Source organism: Jaculus jaculus, chromosome 6, assembly GCF_020740685.1.
Source record: "Jaculus jaculus isolate mJacJac1 chromosome 6, mJacJac1.mat.Y.cur, whole genome shotgun sequence".
NCBI lineage: Eukaryota > Metazoa > Chordata > Mammalia > Rodentia > Dipodidae > Jaculus > Jaculus jaculus.
The window spans coordinates 11,117,705-11,134,559 of record NC_059107.1 but is presented as its reverse complement, the minus strand read 5'-3'; the positions used below and the strand labels follow the sequence as shown (position 1 = coordinate 11,134,559).

The window sequence follows — 16,855 nt, the reverse complement described above, 5'->3', positions numbered from 1 at the left end:
TCTTTCTTCTATCAAGTGTAGTTACTGAAAAAAAAAAAAAAAAAAAAAACTAAAACTTAAAACAGGCCTGGAGAGATGGCTTAGCCATTAAGGCATTTGCCTGCAAAGCCAAAGGACTTTGGTTCTACTCCCCAGGACCCACATAAGCCAGATGCACAAGGGGGCGCATGTGTCTGGAGTTCATTTGCCATGGCTGGAGACCCTGGAGCACCCATTCTCTCTCTCCCTCTCTTTGCCTCTTTCTCTCTCTCTCCCAAATAAATAAATAAAAATAAAGTTAAAAAATAAAATAAAACGATTATGTTGTATGTCAACATAATCACACTTTCACCGTGTATACTTTATTGTAAAGTGCAGGCAGGATAGTTTGCTACTGTCTGTGCTGCATGAACTCCCTCCACACTCCGTAAAGATTAAAAGCTGCAGGTGGGGTTTCCAGGGACTTACAAATCTGCTTCAACAACACGGTTATAAGGCTGGGGAGACCACTCCTGTGTGGAGCACTTGCGTGAAGATCAGAATCTGAATCTAGCACGCACATGAGTGACAAGTGGGCATTGCAGCCCTCTGGTAACCCGAGTGCTCAGGAAGCACTGATGGGAGGATGCGCGGGGAAAGCTGGCTAGCTAGATTAGCCAATGGGCAAACTCTGGGCTTAGTGAGATACCCTGTGTAGTACTTACATTCTCATTGCTGGGACAAAACCCTCAACCAGAAGAAGCTTATGGGAGGAAAGGTATTGTTTTGGACTTGTAGTTTCAAAGGGAAGTCTCATCATGGTGGAGAAAGCAAGGCAACAGGCAGAGCAGAAAACTAGCTCGCATCTTCACACCTCAGCAGGAGAGAGACAGAAAGACAGGAGCAAGAACAAGCCAGCCATGAACATCGAGTGCACTGGGTGAGTAAACGTCAAGGTCCACCCCCTAGTGACACACCGCTTTCAGCAAGGCTCCACCTCCTAAGGGCTCCACGATCTGGGGACTAAGTAGGAAGCTTAAATGCAAATACTTGAGGGTCTGGGCAACATTTTCTATTCAAACCACCATACCTTGCCTCAGTAAATAAGGTGGGAAATGATAAAGGAAAACATCCTACATTAACCTCTGGCCTCCAAACATACAGGCACCCCCACACATAAGAATATGCACATGCACCCACACATAACTCACACACATGCACATGCACACACACACACACAAATTAATACAATTATCTACCTGGCTTTAGCTGATTTTCTCTCCAATCAGAGGAACAAAATGAATCTTCAGTAACTTACAATAAATAAATAGAGATCTATTCATTAGTCCCAGAGAATTCAGAGTAGCTGTCGTGAAGAAGCTCAGTGAGCCACAGGGAGTTTAGACAGACAGCCAACACAATCAGCATTAATAAAATCAGAACTCGTGTGCAGTGCTGAAGGACTATTGGTAAAGCTGTGCTTTGAAACTGTAGCTAGTTTCAAATACATGAATGTCTATCAAGCAAATAGATGTGCTTTCCCAGTGGAAAATAAGAGAGCCTTAAGGAAAGGGCACAGTGTCTTGCTGTGCATCCCAGGTTAAACTCAAGCACTCAATCTTCCTGCCTCAGGCTTACCTCAGTTTCCACAGCAGGCCGAAATTCTATTATTTATGGTGACACAACCAAGCCTATGAAGAGTATAGTCACAGAGAGGTGACACTGTGTGATCTCACTTGTGGGCATCTAGAACCACCACAGCCGTCAAGATAGAGAATAGAATGGTGGGTTCTGGGAGTGAGGGTAAGAGGCTTTGCTAACAGCAACAGCATTAGATTAATTTTTTCTTTTAAATGGCTTGGATCAACCATACGTCCCTTTCAGTTCGCAAAAAGAGGGCTGGAGAGATGGCTTAGCGGTTAAGCGCTTGCCTGTGAAGCCTAAGGACCCCGGTTCGAGGCTCGGTTCCCCAGGTCCCACGTTATCCAGATGCACAAGGGGGCGCATGCGTCTGGAGTTCGTTTGCAGTGGCTGGAGGCCCTGATGCGCCCATTCTCTCTCTCTCTCTCTCTCTCTCTCTCTCTCTGTCTCTCTCTGTCTTTCTCCCTGTGTCTGTCACTCTCAAATAAATAGTAAATAAAAAATGAACAAAAAATATTTTAAAAAAATTTTTAAAAAAGAGATGAACTTACTCAGTTATAAGTAATGATATATTTGTTATATTTTCTTTCTTGTACTGATACATAGCTCAGGCTGGCTTTGAAATTTTTGAAATTGGCTTTCCTATCTTCCCCACAAGTGCTGAGGTAACAGGCATGCACTGGGACACACCCCGCACATTTGGAATGCATGGTTAAGTGCTCACCTCGGCAGCGTGTGTACTAAAATGGAAACAATACAGAGCAGAGTGTGCAGAGTGGCAAGATTGGCAAGTTCACGAAGTGTCCCATGTTTGAAGACCAACAAGAGCAAAGTGGTGTGAAAATGCCATCATGAAACTCATTACTTTGCTAATTTAAAAAAGTGAATAGTGGGCTGTAGAGACGGCTTAGCAGTTAAGGTGCTTGCCTGCAAAACCTAAGGACCCAGGTTCAATTCTCCAGGTCCCACGTAAGCCAGATGCACATAGTGGCACATGCGTCTGAAGTTCGTTTGCAGTAGCTAGAAGCACTGGAGAGCCCATTCTCACTCTCCCTCTCTGTCTCTTTCTCTGTCTGTCTCTAATAAATAAAAAATAATAATCTAATAATGTGTGTGTTTAAATAAGAAATGACGTATGGAAATAACAGCTAATATAATATTCCATTAATCAATAAATTGAATACAATATTCTGCTAATCAATACTGAGTCTGTGATCAGGTTTTATTACTTTTTTAAAGATATTTTTTAATGAAAATTTTTTTGTTTATTTATTTGAGAGCGACAGACACAGAGAGAAAGAGAGAGAGAGAGAGAATGGGCATGCCAGGGCCTCCAGCCACTGCAAATGAACTCCAGACACATGCACCCCCTTGTGCATCTGGCTAACGTGGGTCCTGGGGAATCGAGCCTCAAACCAGGATCCTTAGGCTTCACAGGCAAGCACTCGACTGCTAAGCCATCTCTCCAGCCCTGGGTTTTATTACTTTTTTGAGGCAGGGTCTCAGTTTAGTCCAAGCTGACCTGAAATTTACTGTGTAGTGTCAGGGTGGCCTTGAATTCACTGTGCTTTTTTTTTTTCCAACATGGTGAAACTTTTTTCCCCAACATAAACTATTTTTATTTGGACAACAACTAAAAACTTCACTAAAAGTGAAAAATTAAAATTTCATAACTTAGAGAAAAATATAAACATTTAAATATTTAATCTTTTGATTCCCTGAGGATAAAAATGTGGACCATGGGGAGGATCACAATTTATACTCATGCGTTCTCTCTTTTCCATACTTCGGTGAACAGGTTTATAGTTTAAGTAGTTATGCCTAAGAGTAGGAAGTTCCCTTGTGCAGGTCCATTTGCTTTAGACTCTAGAAATGTGGGTGCAGCGAAGACAGACTTCATAGCTTATAGCCACTTCCTTGCCTGTCATGTCCGTAAAGCACCCAATTTCCCAGAGAGAAGTTTCTTCAGTGCCTCTTTCACATCCTTGTTCCTTAGCGTGTAGACGATGGGATTTAAGGTGGGAGTCACCATGGTGTAGAACAGAGAGATGAACTTGCCTTGCTCCTGGCTATAGCTGTCACTGGGTTGCAGGTACATGTAAATCACAGTGCCATAGAAAACGACCACCACCGTTAGGTGGGAGGAGCAGGTGCTGAAGGCTTTGTGCCTTGCCTCTGCTGACTTGATCCTCAGTACTGCGTGAGCAATGAAGCCATAGGAGATGAGGATAAGGGCTGGGGACATTACGAGAAACAGGATGCTGACCACGAACAGCACCAACTCATTCACAGTGGTGTCCACACAAGCCAGCTTGAGGAGAGCTGGGACTTCACAGATGAAGTGGTCCAGCCTGTGGTTGCCGCAAAGAGGCAACTGCAAGGTAAAGGTAGCGTGGATGAGGGAATTGGCCAAACCACTGAGCCAGGAGAGGGATGCAAGCCACTGGCAGACCTGCGGGTTCATGATGACGGTGTAATGGAGGGGCTTGCAGACAGCAACATAGCGGTCCAAGGCCATCACAGCCAAGAGGATACATTCAGTGGAGCCCAGTGCCAGAGAAATGTAGAGTTGTGCCACACAGCCACCGAAAGTGATGGTCTTTTCAGGTCCTCGCAGGTTAACTAAGGTCTGAGGGGCAAGGCTGGTAGTGAAACAGAGGTCCAGAATGGAGAGGTTGCTGAGAAAGAAGTACATGGGGGTGTGGAGGGGGGGATCTAGATAGGAAATAATGATGATGGTGATGTTCCCCACAAGGGTCAGGAGGTAAAAGGCAAGGACAAATACAAAAAGCACAGCCTCCAGGTGAGGGTGGTCTGAGAAGCCCAGGAGGATGAACCCCATGAGGGAACTCTCATTGGCCCATCCCATCCCTCCAGGGAAGCTGCACCTGCAAAAGGAGGAATGGAACTAGTGATCTGAGACAGCTTATTCTAGAAGAGTGGAACGTGAGCCAAGAGGATGAGGGAGGCTGACATTCTGAGCTACGCGTTTATTACCCCACTGAGTTGCCTACTCAGGACACGAGTCCACGTTTCTTGACTGTAGCCCAGTGACTCTAATTTAAGAACCATGGATGCTTTCAATTTTGGGACTGGAGACTGAGCATTAAAAACCATAAGGCTGGGCTTGAGAGATGGCTCAACAGTTAAGAGTACCTACTGCTTACGCATGAGGGCCTCTTGGGTCAGAGACCACTAAGTTCAACCCCCCCAGAACCCATGTAAAAAGCTGGGGATGGCCATGTATGCCTGTGACCCCAGTCCAGTGGGCTTGTGAGGGAAAGACCAGAGACTCACTGGTGCTTGCTGAAAGGCAGCAGCTCTGGATAAAGTGAGAGACTTCGTCTCTAAAAAATAAAGAATACAGAGATGAGCAATAGAGAAGGACACCAGTCATTCCCCTCTAGCCTTTGCACATTTGTATGCACATGCATATACATACACTTATATGTCACATACTACACATCACACACTACACATGTATTCTAGACATGCACACATGCACAAAATAAAGCAAGTATTTGCATGCATGTCAAACACTGTATGACTTACAGTTGAAGATAAGTGACTTCCAAAATAAAGACATGAATATCTCCACTGTTTTACACTGTTAACAAAAAAACTGCATCAAAATCTGATCTTAGATGCAAATTGGGTAGGGAACTTGACATATCACTCTCCACACACTTTCTTACAATCTTATTCTGAATCTTTATGTATTGCCTCAAAAGAAATGGGTAAGGTGTCCTTGAACTTGATAGTCTATCTAGGAAGACAAAAAATTGGGGCTGGAGGGATGGCTTAGCATATAAGGCACTTGCCTGTGAAGCCAAAGGACCCAGGTTCAATTCCCCAGGACTCATGTAAGCCATATGCACAAGGAGGAGCATGCATCTAGAGCTTATTTGCAATGGATGCATGCCCTGCTGTGTCTATTCTCTCTCTCTTTCTCCCTCCCCCCCCCCTCTCTCTCTCTCTCTGCCTCTCTGTTTCTCTCTCTCAAATAAATAAAATAAAAATTAAAAACAATAGAAAGACAAAAAATGAATAGTTATGTAAAAATTATGTTTTAAAAGGATAAAGATTGAACAAAGTAAGCATTTTCCAAACACGTTTCAGAAAATAATACATGAAAACAATAACTCCAAATTTGAAGATTGGAAAGAATTTTTTGACAAAACTAAACAGAGGAAAGACTTTATGTGGGCTGGACCAGCATGACAGAGGATACAAAGTCATCTCTACATGTGTATTATGAAGAATAATAACTAGCAGGAAATGAGAAGATATGCTTTCAGGAGCCAAATACTTGTAACATAAATCCATATTTTCTCATACAGGTTCACTTAAGTATTGAATTGTCAAAATGTAAACATTGTTTCAGAAACATTTTATTTCCATATTATTTAGACAAATTGGCTAAAAGTCTTCAATAGCTATAAAGAAGAAAATATATTCATAATAATATACATAATTCACAAAGATCTAAATTATGTTATTCTCATAAACATGAAATGTTTCAAAGAACATGGATACACCTATTAAAACTTCTTAACATTCAACCTAGCTAATACACAAATTAAATGTTAAACAGAAATTCAAAAGGCTTGTGGGAAAGGTAAAAACCTGAGATCAGTGGATAAACACTAGTAAAGTGAGCAGGGTTCCCCTGAGTTTGTAATAGATTTAGGAAGCTGGTGCCACAGGTATTTAAAGTCAAGGTATTTGGAATTCACTATAGAAACCAGTGAGAAAATCAATCTTGTAATGTTCATTTACAGCAGTGGATCTTCATGGAAGACTTGGAATGATAGGAGACTGCTAGGTTTGCTTCTGTTTGGGAAATATTGACCTGATGCAGAGGGAAGAAATGTTATCAGGAGGTTGAGCTAGGTAAGTTTCAGTAATTCTCATGACATAAATTAGTTGTTGAAAATTACAACTTTTTGTTGTTGTTGTTGTTTTTGTTTTTCGAGGCAGGGTCTCACTCTGGTCCAGGCTGACCTGGAATTAACTCTGTCATCTCAGGGTGGCCTTGAACTCATGGCGATCCTCCTACCTTTGCCTCCCGAGTGCTGGGATTAAAGGCGTGCGCCACCACGCCTGGCTGAAAATTGCAACTTTATTGAATAAAATTAATTGTGGGAAGATAACAAAATATTTGCATTAACTTTCTTGTGGATTGGAAGACAAAATGGTGGTATAGGATGTTTCTATACTATTTTCAGAATGAGAACAACAGGGCTTTGTGGAATGATAGGGTAGAATTTTCATTTTGTAAAAGCTTCGTTTCACAATTAAATTCAAAAAAATTTAAATATTTTTATTTATTTATTTGTAAACAGAAAAAGAACTAGGAGACTGACAGAGAGAATGGGCACACCAGGGCCTCCAGTCCCTGCAAATGGGCTCCAGATGTATGAGCCACTTTGTGTACATCTGGCTTCATGTGGGAACTGGGTAATCAACTCTGGTCATTAGGCTTTGCAGACAAGTGCCTTAACCACTAAGCTATCCATGTTTTATTTATTGATTGATGAGAGAGAGAGAGAAAGGAAGGGAGGGGGCAGATAGCAAAAGTGGGCGTGCCATGGCCTTTAGCCACTGAAAACAAACTCCAGATGCATGTGCTACTTTGTGCATCTGGCTTTACGAAGATACTGAGGAATCAAATCCGAGTCCTTGGGCTTTGCAAGCAAGGACATTAACTGCCGAGTCCCTGAATTCAAATTTTGTTTTACTATCCCACTGGCCAGCTCTTCTTGAATTGCCTAATTGCAATGTAACGGCATAGGCTTTGAGTAAGGCAGTACGTGTCATATATATCTTTATGGTCCCTACAGAGCCAGGAGCCTGGTGTAGAAAAGAGCTCCTCTCACATGACTTGCCAATGAAGACCACTGCTGGAGGCCCCAAAGTCACATATGGTTTTCCTTTTTTCAGCCATGGTTCAACTCCCTAGTGACTTGTGCTGGGACCAACCGGACATCTTATTATGCCAGCTACCTGGAAGGAGAAAGCTGTGGGATAGGCTGGCCAAAGAAAGATCCCACCTTCTCTCAGCTGGGAGGATCCAACTTGACTCAAGTTGTTTTGGGTCTGTCCATCTCCCAGGCGTCCTGGCCTTCCACTCTGTCAGCGAGTGGAAGGAGGCTGGGGATGTCAGCTCCGCCGCCTCCCCTGCTTTAGGCCAGGCTGAGACTTGCACGGTAGATAAGTAGAGTGTCTGGTTGCTTGTGGAAGTCAGGGTCCCCGAGCTGCGCGTATTCTGAGTCTCGCTAATCCTCATGTTTCACTAAAATGCAACTATGTGCTGAGCGGGCAACACAAAAATGAGACCACGGTGCAAAGAGCTAAGAATAGTTCCCTGCAGGACACCTAGTCTTTACTCTATAAAATCCAGTCCGTGCATCTGGTTTTTGTTTATTTAAAATTTAAAATCATGACATAAAGTACTTTGGTTTAGGATACTTTAATGTTAATGACAAAATTGAGGGGCATGTAGAGAGATTTTAAAATTGTGAAATGTAATATACATTGGAGGAGGCATAAACCATTAATAGATGGCACGATAAGTCACTGTGAAGGCAAGCCACTACCTGTGGATTCTTCCACCCCATTCAAGAGTGTTGTGAGCACCCTAAAGCCCCAAAGCCCACCATACCATAACCTGACTCCCTCTTACCCTGTCTCCCATCGGAGCTTCTAAAGTGACCACACCTTTATTTGGCTTTGGAAGGATTGGTATCTGGAACGGGTCATTCTCAGATTGCTATGTCCAGGCAGGGTGACTCAGTGATAGTATGAGGAATATGTCTCCAAACAACCTAGCCACTCTCTTATTAATAACATAAAGTATTTACATATCCATAGTGTCCCAACCAGGACTTTAATGAAGATAATCACTACTATTTTTCCTATGCTCTAGTGTGATGGAAAGCTTCTGGGAGGTGTAGATTAGGTCAATCTTGTTGATATGTATTAAGACTCTCATGATCCAATAATTTAGACCCTGGGTCATCTTGGTTTATCTGTACTGGCAGTGTTTCTCTATTTGAGCCAGCACAGTTTCCATTGTCTATAGTGGTACCAAGCCCCCACCCGAGACTAATGCCACATGGTATTATTTCAGAAGGTTGAGATTACTTTGGTTGGAGCACTCCACTGTGTTACAGACTTGTGTGGCTATGCAATTGAGTGTACCTATACATTTGCCTGCCAATCATCTATCTATCCATCTATTATCCTACCTGTGTATGATTATCATCACTACCATAATTGTTACTTCTATGATATTACAAAAGAACATCTAATGTTAACATTACACTAATCAATTTCATGACGTTTAACTGGACTTCTGAGGAATAAACAGGAGGAGGTCCTTTCCCTGTCTTATAGGAAAAAAATCTGAATTCCACATAGTGTTCCTCTTCCACAAAACATCCCCATTATTTTATTGGTAGTGCAAACTCAACTGCAATAGAAATTCAAACATTTCTACCTCATAAAATTTTAATAATCCCACCAAGATATAAGAACACCGAGAGAAGGTTATAAAATCATACTTACTTTCAGAGGTAGTTAAATGTTTTTATATCTTCAAGACAAAGCATATTATGTCTCCATATCTGAATAATTCACAAACTAAAAGGCAACTTGCTTCAAAATGGTACATGTTGAAGAATCAAATTTCTAACAGGAAGCAAGCATAAGAAAGCAAATGTTAGTGGTTATGAGAACTGTAAGAGAAGGGGACCCTGTAATGGGAAAGTGACAACCTCAGGAAGAGGTTATGCTTTGTGTTTTTTAAGTCTTTGTGGAGAGAACCCAAGTCCCTAGCAGGCAATTAGCTGACTTCTGGGGACCATCCATGGAGAATAGACATGCACATTCCCCTAGTGTAAAGCATTCCTTCTATCTTGAATAATGTTCTGGGACCTTCTACTTCATGAAGGAAATGGAAAGGATTAGATTTACCCAACATTAGTCACACATAGAATAATGGACTAGAATGTGTTAAATCATCTCCTTCATCTTTATCCACAATATTTTTCTCACTTTTCTTGTAATTATCTAATCCTTGGTTTGCCTGTAAAGCTAGCCCTTTCCTCTCTGCACTTGCCTTACCCCTTCTGAAGCTTAAACCTTCCTTCTCCACCCTTGTGTTCTATGCACCATAGTCCCTCTAAAATATGAGCATCTTTCTCCATGGTCAAATGGTAAATTTACAATAAAATTGTCAGAAAATAAATCTAGGCTTGGGGTCACTCTTTCTATCTCATATTTTTCTTTTAAACTTGCACATGTTGGATTCACCAAAGACTGTTCCACTGTTCCTAATTCCTATTATGTCTAACATCTCCCTAGCCGAATTTATCTGATTACGGCAGGAAATTCCTCTACTGGGATTAGACCTATGTGTCCACATAGAATCCACCACCTCTACTTGCTGGTCCACTTCAAATCCACCACTCTAACTATAAATCTTTGTTTTTAATCATTATGTTTTCCATTAAAACATGAAGTGTTATCATCACTCCAATTGTGCAAGTTAGAAACACAGCTTTGCTGGGAGTGGTGGTACACGCCTTTAATCCCAGCACTTGGAAGGCTGAAGTAGGAGGATCACCTTGAGCTCAAGGCCACCCTGAGAATAGGATTCCAGGTCAGCCTGGGCTAGAGTGAGACCCTACATCAAAAACTAAAAAAGAAAAAGAAAGAAAGAAAGAAAAAGACAAGGAAAGAAAGAAAGAAAGCCCAGTGTTCTCACTGCTAGCCAGAGAAATTTCTCTATAGTGATGGTGCCAGACACTGAGGAGATGGAAGCCTCATCAAAACCAAAAATAAGATGCCACTGACAACACTAAATAAGACATCTCTATCATGCCATTCAAGTCTCAGGAAACATTTTGGAAAAGGGGGAAGAAAAAAAAAAGTAAGAGCCAAGGAATTGGGAAGGAGTAATTTCAGGCACTGTTGTCCAGACATAAACTGAGTGGAACATTCATGACCTCACAGAGGTTGTTATTGCTTCACAAAACCTGCCCAGTTGTTTGAGCCCATCAACATTTTGGCATGGAGGATGGCGGAGGACAAAGGGAATGAGAATCCAAAACAGAGTCAGGACTACTTGGGAAGAGGAGGATGGCTAGTAGGGTAGGGGTGGGGAGGAGGGACAAAAGAGGAAAATAATGTGGGAGCAAGATCTAATTACAGTATTTTCATGTATTAAATTTCTCATTAAAATTTTTTCAAAAAAAAAAAGAAATGCAGAGGTTGAATTAGCAGCAAGAAGTGTTACTATTTCTATGTCGTATGAGATATTAGAGAAAACCAGAAGCCCAATCTCCTTTCACTTTTTACCTGTCACCTGTCCTTTGTCCTCTCATTGCTTTGACACCTCTGCACATCAATTCATGGGGTGAGTGGATACCATACATGCTCTAATAAAAGAATGTTCTGTGGGAAGGCTTATATCCACCTGAACCACTCCCTGTAAATACGTGAGCCATGTGTTTATTTGCAACAGGGAGTCTTAGGACTGCATGTGTCCCTTACCACCAAAAAAAGAAGTAGCTCGGGTTAAACATTCTGAATAGTGTCATACTGATGCTAGCCTCCTCAAAGATTGACGTACAGGAGTCTACTACATGCTCCGTGTACAGTAACTACAGAAGAGGGGGTAAAGCATTAATTAACAAAAAGGCTCACCACATAGTATTACTCATAGTAGCAAAGTTGGAACCAAAATTATATTCTAGAGTATTTTATGTAGTAGTGAAAGTTTTGGCTCAAAAGTAATGGGAGAATATAACCCCAGAAATTTCTTATTGAAAGATGTTACATCATTAACTGCACAAACGATGTTCAGTGAAGCATCACTTTTAAAAAATGACAATCATACAGAATTTATCCTCAGAAACTTCAGCAGTATTTTCTTCAGTACCCCTTTGACCTCCTTGTTCCTCAGAGTATAAATCAGAGGGTTCAGCATGGGGGTCACCACAGTGTAGAAGAGGGAAACAAACTTCCCCTGGTCCTTGGACTGGCTCTTGGCCGGCTGCAGGTACATGAAGATGATGGTCCCATAGAAGATGACGACCACCATGAGGTGCGAGGAGCAGGTTCCAAATGCTTTCTGTCTTCCCGCGGCTGACTTGATCTTCAGAACTGCCTGGACAATGCAGCCGTAAGAGACCAGGATGAGAGACACGGGCACTATCAGGAAAATGACACTGGCCACAAAGAGCTCAGCCTGGTTGAAGGTGGTGTCCACACAAGCCAGCTTGAGGAGCACAGGGACCTCACAGATGAAGTGATCCACGAAGCGGTGCCCACAAAAGGGCAACTGCAGGGTAAGGGTGGACTGGACCAGGGTGGTGGCCACTCCACTGAGCCATGACAAAGCTGCCAGAGCCATACAGAGCTGGGGGTGCATGAGCACAGGGTAGCGGAGGGGACGGCAGATGGCCATGTAGCGATCGTAGGACATCACTGCCAACAGGACACACTCTGTGGATCCCAGAGCCAGGGAGATGTAGAGCTGAGCCACGCAGCCACTGTAGGTGATGGCCTTTGTCGGTTCCCGCAAGTTCACCAAGAGCTGGGGAATAACACTGCTGGTGAAGCAGAGGTCCAGGAAGGAGAGGTGGCAGAGGAAGAAGTACATTGGAGTGTGGAGCTGGGGCTCCAGGCAGGACACCAGGATGATCGTGGTGTTCCCCAAAATTGTTAGTAAGTAGAAGATCAGGATGAGCACAAATAAAATCTTCTGTAACCGAGGATGATCAGAAAACCCCAGCAGGATAAAGCCTGTTAGACTGCTGTCGTTGGTATTCATCACCATCCCGGTGAGCCGAGTAAGTACCCAAAGACTGAAACATAGCTGAGAAAGAGGACAGATGATACAAAGTCCAGTAAGTGTCAAGGTTACCTCTCCCCAAAACATGGTGTGTGTTCAAGGCGTAATAGCTGTGTCTACCATTAATGACTTAGATCTGTGCATGTACGCTTCCTAAGTGAATACCTTTTGACCTCATATCTATCTCTGATGCTCTCTAAAGCAAAGAATGTTTGACATTCTATTTTACATTGTCGTATTTTATTGGAAACAAAGCAGATAAATTTTCAATCTAACCAAATTTACCCCATGCTTTATTGTCTTTCTAGCTACAGAAAGGCAGGTAACTGTCTCTAGAGATAGAAACCTATGGCTTTATCTCAGTAAATATCAACTATATAGTCATCTCCAAAGTTGGACATCAGTTATAAGAGTACATGGCTACAAGTGACTGTCATTAACTAAAAGCCAACTCCTGCGCACAAACACACACCCAGTAAGTAACAAAGGCAATAGGCTAGTACTTCACTTCTGATATCACACCACCATCCATTCAGTCAATCCTCTTTCCTCTTCCTTCCTTCCTTTTTTTTTATTCCTTCAGCTCTTGTTTACTTACTGCTATATTTGGTTTACTTGTTTTAACAGGGAATCAAGATGCTCCTGACCCCCAAAGCAGTTGTTAATAAAGAAATATTATGTCTGTAAGCTTGGATTTCTTCTTCCTAGACTCATGTTCACTATAAGCCTCCTATTACATTGTAGATACAAAATGTCTTTTCTGTTTCTGGAAGCAGGTAATTAAAGAGATGTTTTATTTCCAGGTAAGCACTGTGTCTGATTTATGAAAATATCTGCTCAAGTTTGGCTTCATTATACAGAGGCTGGACCTAAGGAGGGATTGTACACAGTTACCAAGGAGCCCTCTCTTAATAAAAGCAGTACCAGGACATCAGGACCACTTGCCCCTCCTATGTGAAGCCCTTAGGTAAATTCCAAGTACTGAAAAAAAAAAAAGTACTTTGCTAATATATTCTCCCATACACTTTATTCTTAACTATATGGAAACTTTCAGAAGGAGATAATTTTGACTTTTAATATTCCTTATTTGGTTGTATGCATGTCTATTCAGACTTTTTCGTGCCCCCTCATGGAAAAAAAGAGAAAACTATCAAAGGCAAAATTTCTCAGGATACGTGGAAAAGAGCCAACCTGGTGATGACCTGGTTGACAAAAGACAATAGTGTTCAATTAAAACAAGATTTTAAAATTACCATTAGAAACAAAAGAACAAAAGTTCCTAAGATGTAAAAAAAAAAAAATAGATATAGAACCTGAATTTTAAGAATTGCTGCAAGAAACCATATAAATATTTGAGATGATGGAAGTATCTTCCAGACTTGGGACATTTAATATAACCTGGGCAAACAATGTTTAAAACAAGGACAGCATGAAAGGTAGAACTGACTAAACTTTACTAGCACAGAAATATACAATGTTGCTCCACAAGTCATGATTAGGAAGTGAAAAAGAAAGCCAGGCATGGTGGCACATGCCTTTAATCCCAGCACTCGGGAGGCAGAGGTAGGACGATCACCATGAGTTCAAGGCCACCCTGAGACTACATAGTGAATTCCAGGTCGGCCTGAGCCAGAGTGAGATCCTACCTCAAAAAATAAATAAATAAATAAAGTAGTGAAAAAGATAACTTAATTCTAATATGCTTAAGTAAATTTCAGTGAATAGAATGGAAACCAGTAAGAAAAAATGAAAAAGATGTTTAAATGCCACCAAGGACAAAAAAATGATATATGCCCAAATGCTCTTGCCTAACTATCTTAAAACCTTGCCAGTGTTGATCTCTCACAGTAGTTTTCTTGACAACAATAGTTTCTTATTATCAAGAAATTAATATCCAAGCTAAATTGCAATCCTTAGTTATTTTATAAATATTTAATAATTACTGATATACTTCCATGCATCAAGTTCTATGACATGAACTGGAGAGGCTTGTGGTATTACTGAGAAAATGTTAAGCCTTGACAAAATTTTGATTATTAAAATATAGATATGTTGTTCCTTGTCTTCTCTAATTCATTTTAATAAAATAATTTAGTAGTAAAAGAAGGCTGAAGTCAAATGTAAAGAGATTTTCTAAAATGTATCATTGAAAACTAAATTTATCAACTCAAATTAATTAGTCGTAGCACTTATTAAAAATGATAAAAATAAGGGAGCAATTAATTTAGATGAGTTGGAAAACTACCAGGAAATAAAGGTTAGCAAAAGCAAAAAAAAAAAAAAAAAAAAAATCCTCAGGAATTGTAACTTTTAAAATTCCTACATAAGGGGCTGGAGAGACTTAGCATTTAAGGCACTTGCTGGCAAAGCCAAAGGACCTAGGTCTGATTCCCCAGTTCCCACATAAAGCCAGATGCACAAGGTGGCACATGCATCTGGAATTTGTTTGCAGTGGCTGGAAGCCCTAGTATGCCCATTTTCTCTCTATCTGACTCTGTCTTTCTCTCTTTCTCCCTTTGTCAAATAAATAGATAATTATATAAATTAATAAAATATTCTTAATTCCCTAAATAAGACATTGGGGCAAATTAAAAGTAATAATACAAATTAAAAATGATGGTAAACTTTGACAGTATTTCAGAAATTTTTTAGTAGAACTTACTTCATGAAGAGATAGCCATACAAAACAGTTAATTGTTCAATATATTGTAGGAGTCAGGTGAAATGACACCTTGTAATCCCACTATTAGGCCTGAGACAGAAGGATTGATAGTTCAAAGCCAATAAGCCCTTCTCAAAAAAAAAGAAAGAAAGAAAGAAAGGAAGGAAGGAAGGAAGGAAGGAAGGAAGGAAGGAAGGAAGGAAGGAAGGAAGGGAGAAAGAAAGAAAAGAAAAGAAAAACCACCTTTGGTTACAAAAGCAAAAGCAAACTATCCTGGCTGAGGAGATGGCTTAGCAATTAAGGCACTGGCCTGCAAAGCCTAAGGACCCATGTTCAACTCTCCAGATGCCATGTAAGTCAGACTCACAAGATGACACAAGTGTGCAAGGTTGTACATGTGTACAAGATGTCACACCTGTCTGGAATTTGATTGCAGTGGCTGGAGGCTCTGTCACACCAATTCTCTCTCATAAAAAATAAAGCAAAATATCTACTGCAATATGTCATCATAAATTTTAAATTAAGGCAGAAAAAAATAATGATGTGAAATGAAATGTTAAGATTCAAGTATAAAAACATTTGTAGTCAGAGATCAACTTCCCTAAATACACAACCGTATTTGGAAAGAATCAGGTTGTCTCACGGAGACACAAGAATTTTCTGTGAGCTCCAGCTGCCTTCCCCTCCAGCGAGCTCTGAATGCTGACCTGCGCCAGCACCCCCCTTTCTCCTCTGTGCAGACTGCACTTCTCTGATTCTCCACCCTACGGGGAGCCCCGAACCATTCTGTGAGCAGACTTTGAAACCAGCAGCTGAACAGACCTTGTCTGGCCATGTTGAACACTTTTACTGGATCATGTTGAGTGGCCGCGGCAACACCCAACATAGCGCACCCCTTCTCCACGCCTGGCTGAGGCAAGGCCCTGATTCCTCACTACTCGAACCGTTTTGAAAGCCCGGGATTCATGGCCGCCCTCAAACTTGAGGAAGTCATAATAAAGCTGGTGTAAGGTGCACCTGGGTCCCAACCACGTGTCTTAGAATATTGAAAACTGTTCAATGTTTCCTGAATCGCTCATCCTGCCTGGAGAATATCAGCATGGGACACCTGCCCTAGCTGGAGCTGGAGTCCCAACAGCCCTATTCCCCCTTCTAGACCTGCTCAGACCACCCCACCTGTGAGACCCGGGCCTCCTTTTTGATATTATCGCTACTATCACAAGAGTCAGCGAGTGATGCACTCTCTCCCTATACCGGTTCTCTAAGGCCGGTTGCTCAGTCTGGCATAAACATCGTTATCAAGCTCTCAACCTCCATTCTATTTCCACTAGTCTCTCTTTTCATTTCCAAAATTTCAACAGTGACACCCACATGTGAAATCTTCTTAGGAGAATAAAACAGTTAAGCACACACCTCCTATCCAAACAGAACAGAGGTGCTGACCAAATGAAAAGTAGGCCAAATGTCATCAATAGTGTTAGCTATTTAAAATAGTTTAAAATTGATCCCGAATGCCTTTGCATACATGGAGAGATCTCCTATAGGGAAAGACCATGGTCTGACAGTGGCCAGAACAGCAGAGCAGGAGGCTCAGGATTCAATTAAATAAGCCAGAGAACCACCGGCAGGCAGCCGCACACCGTGGGTGAGTCTCCTTTGGAGCTGAACTCCAGTATTTATTTGTATCCATAAGGGTTATGCAGCTTGTATATATCCTGAGCACATTCCCTGGT

The 16,855-nt window shown here is 41.5% G+C and overlaps 2 protein-coding genes across 2 annotated transcripts; both read right to left on the bottom strand.

Moving 5' to 3' along the window:
- Positions 1 to 3,523: 3,523 nt before the first annotated feature.
- On the bottom strand, positions 3,524 to 4,468 carry LOC101612756 (olfactory receptor 2G3). The gene has a single exon (XM_004657293.2). The coding sequence runs from the start codon at positions 4,466 to 4,468 to the stop codon at positions 3,524 to 3,526; it is 945 nt and encodes a 314-aa protein (XP_004657350.1).
- A 7,029-nt stretch (positions 4,469 to 11,497) lies between these two features.
- On the bottom strand, positions 11,498 to 12,445 carry LOC101612464 (olfactory receptor 2G2-like). The gene has a single exon (XM_004657292.3). The coding sequence runs from the start codon at positions 12,443 to 12,445 to the stop codon at positions 11,498 to 11,500; it is 948 nt and encodes a 315-aa protein (XP_004657349.3).
- Positions 12,446 to 16,855: the final 4,410 nt, after the last annotated feature.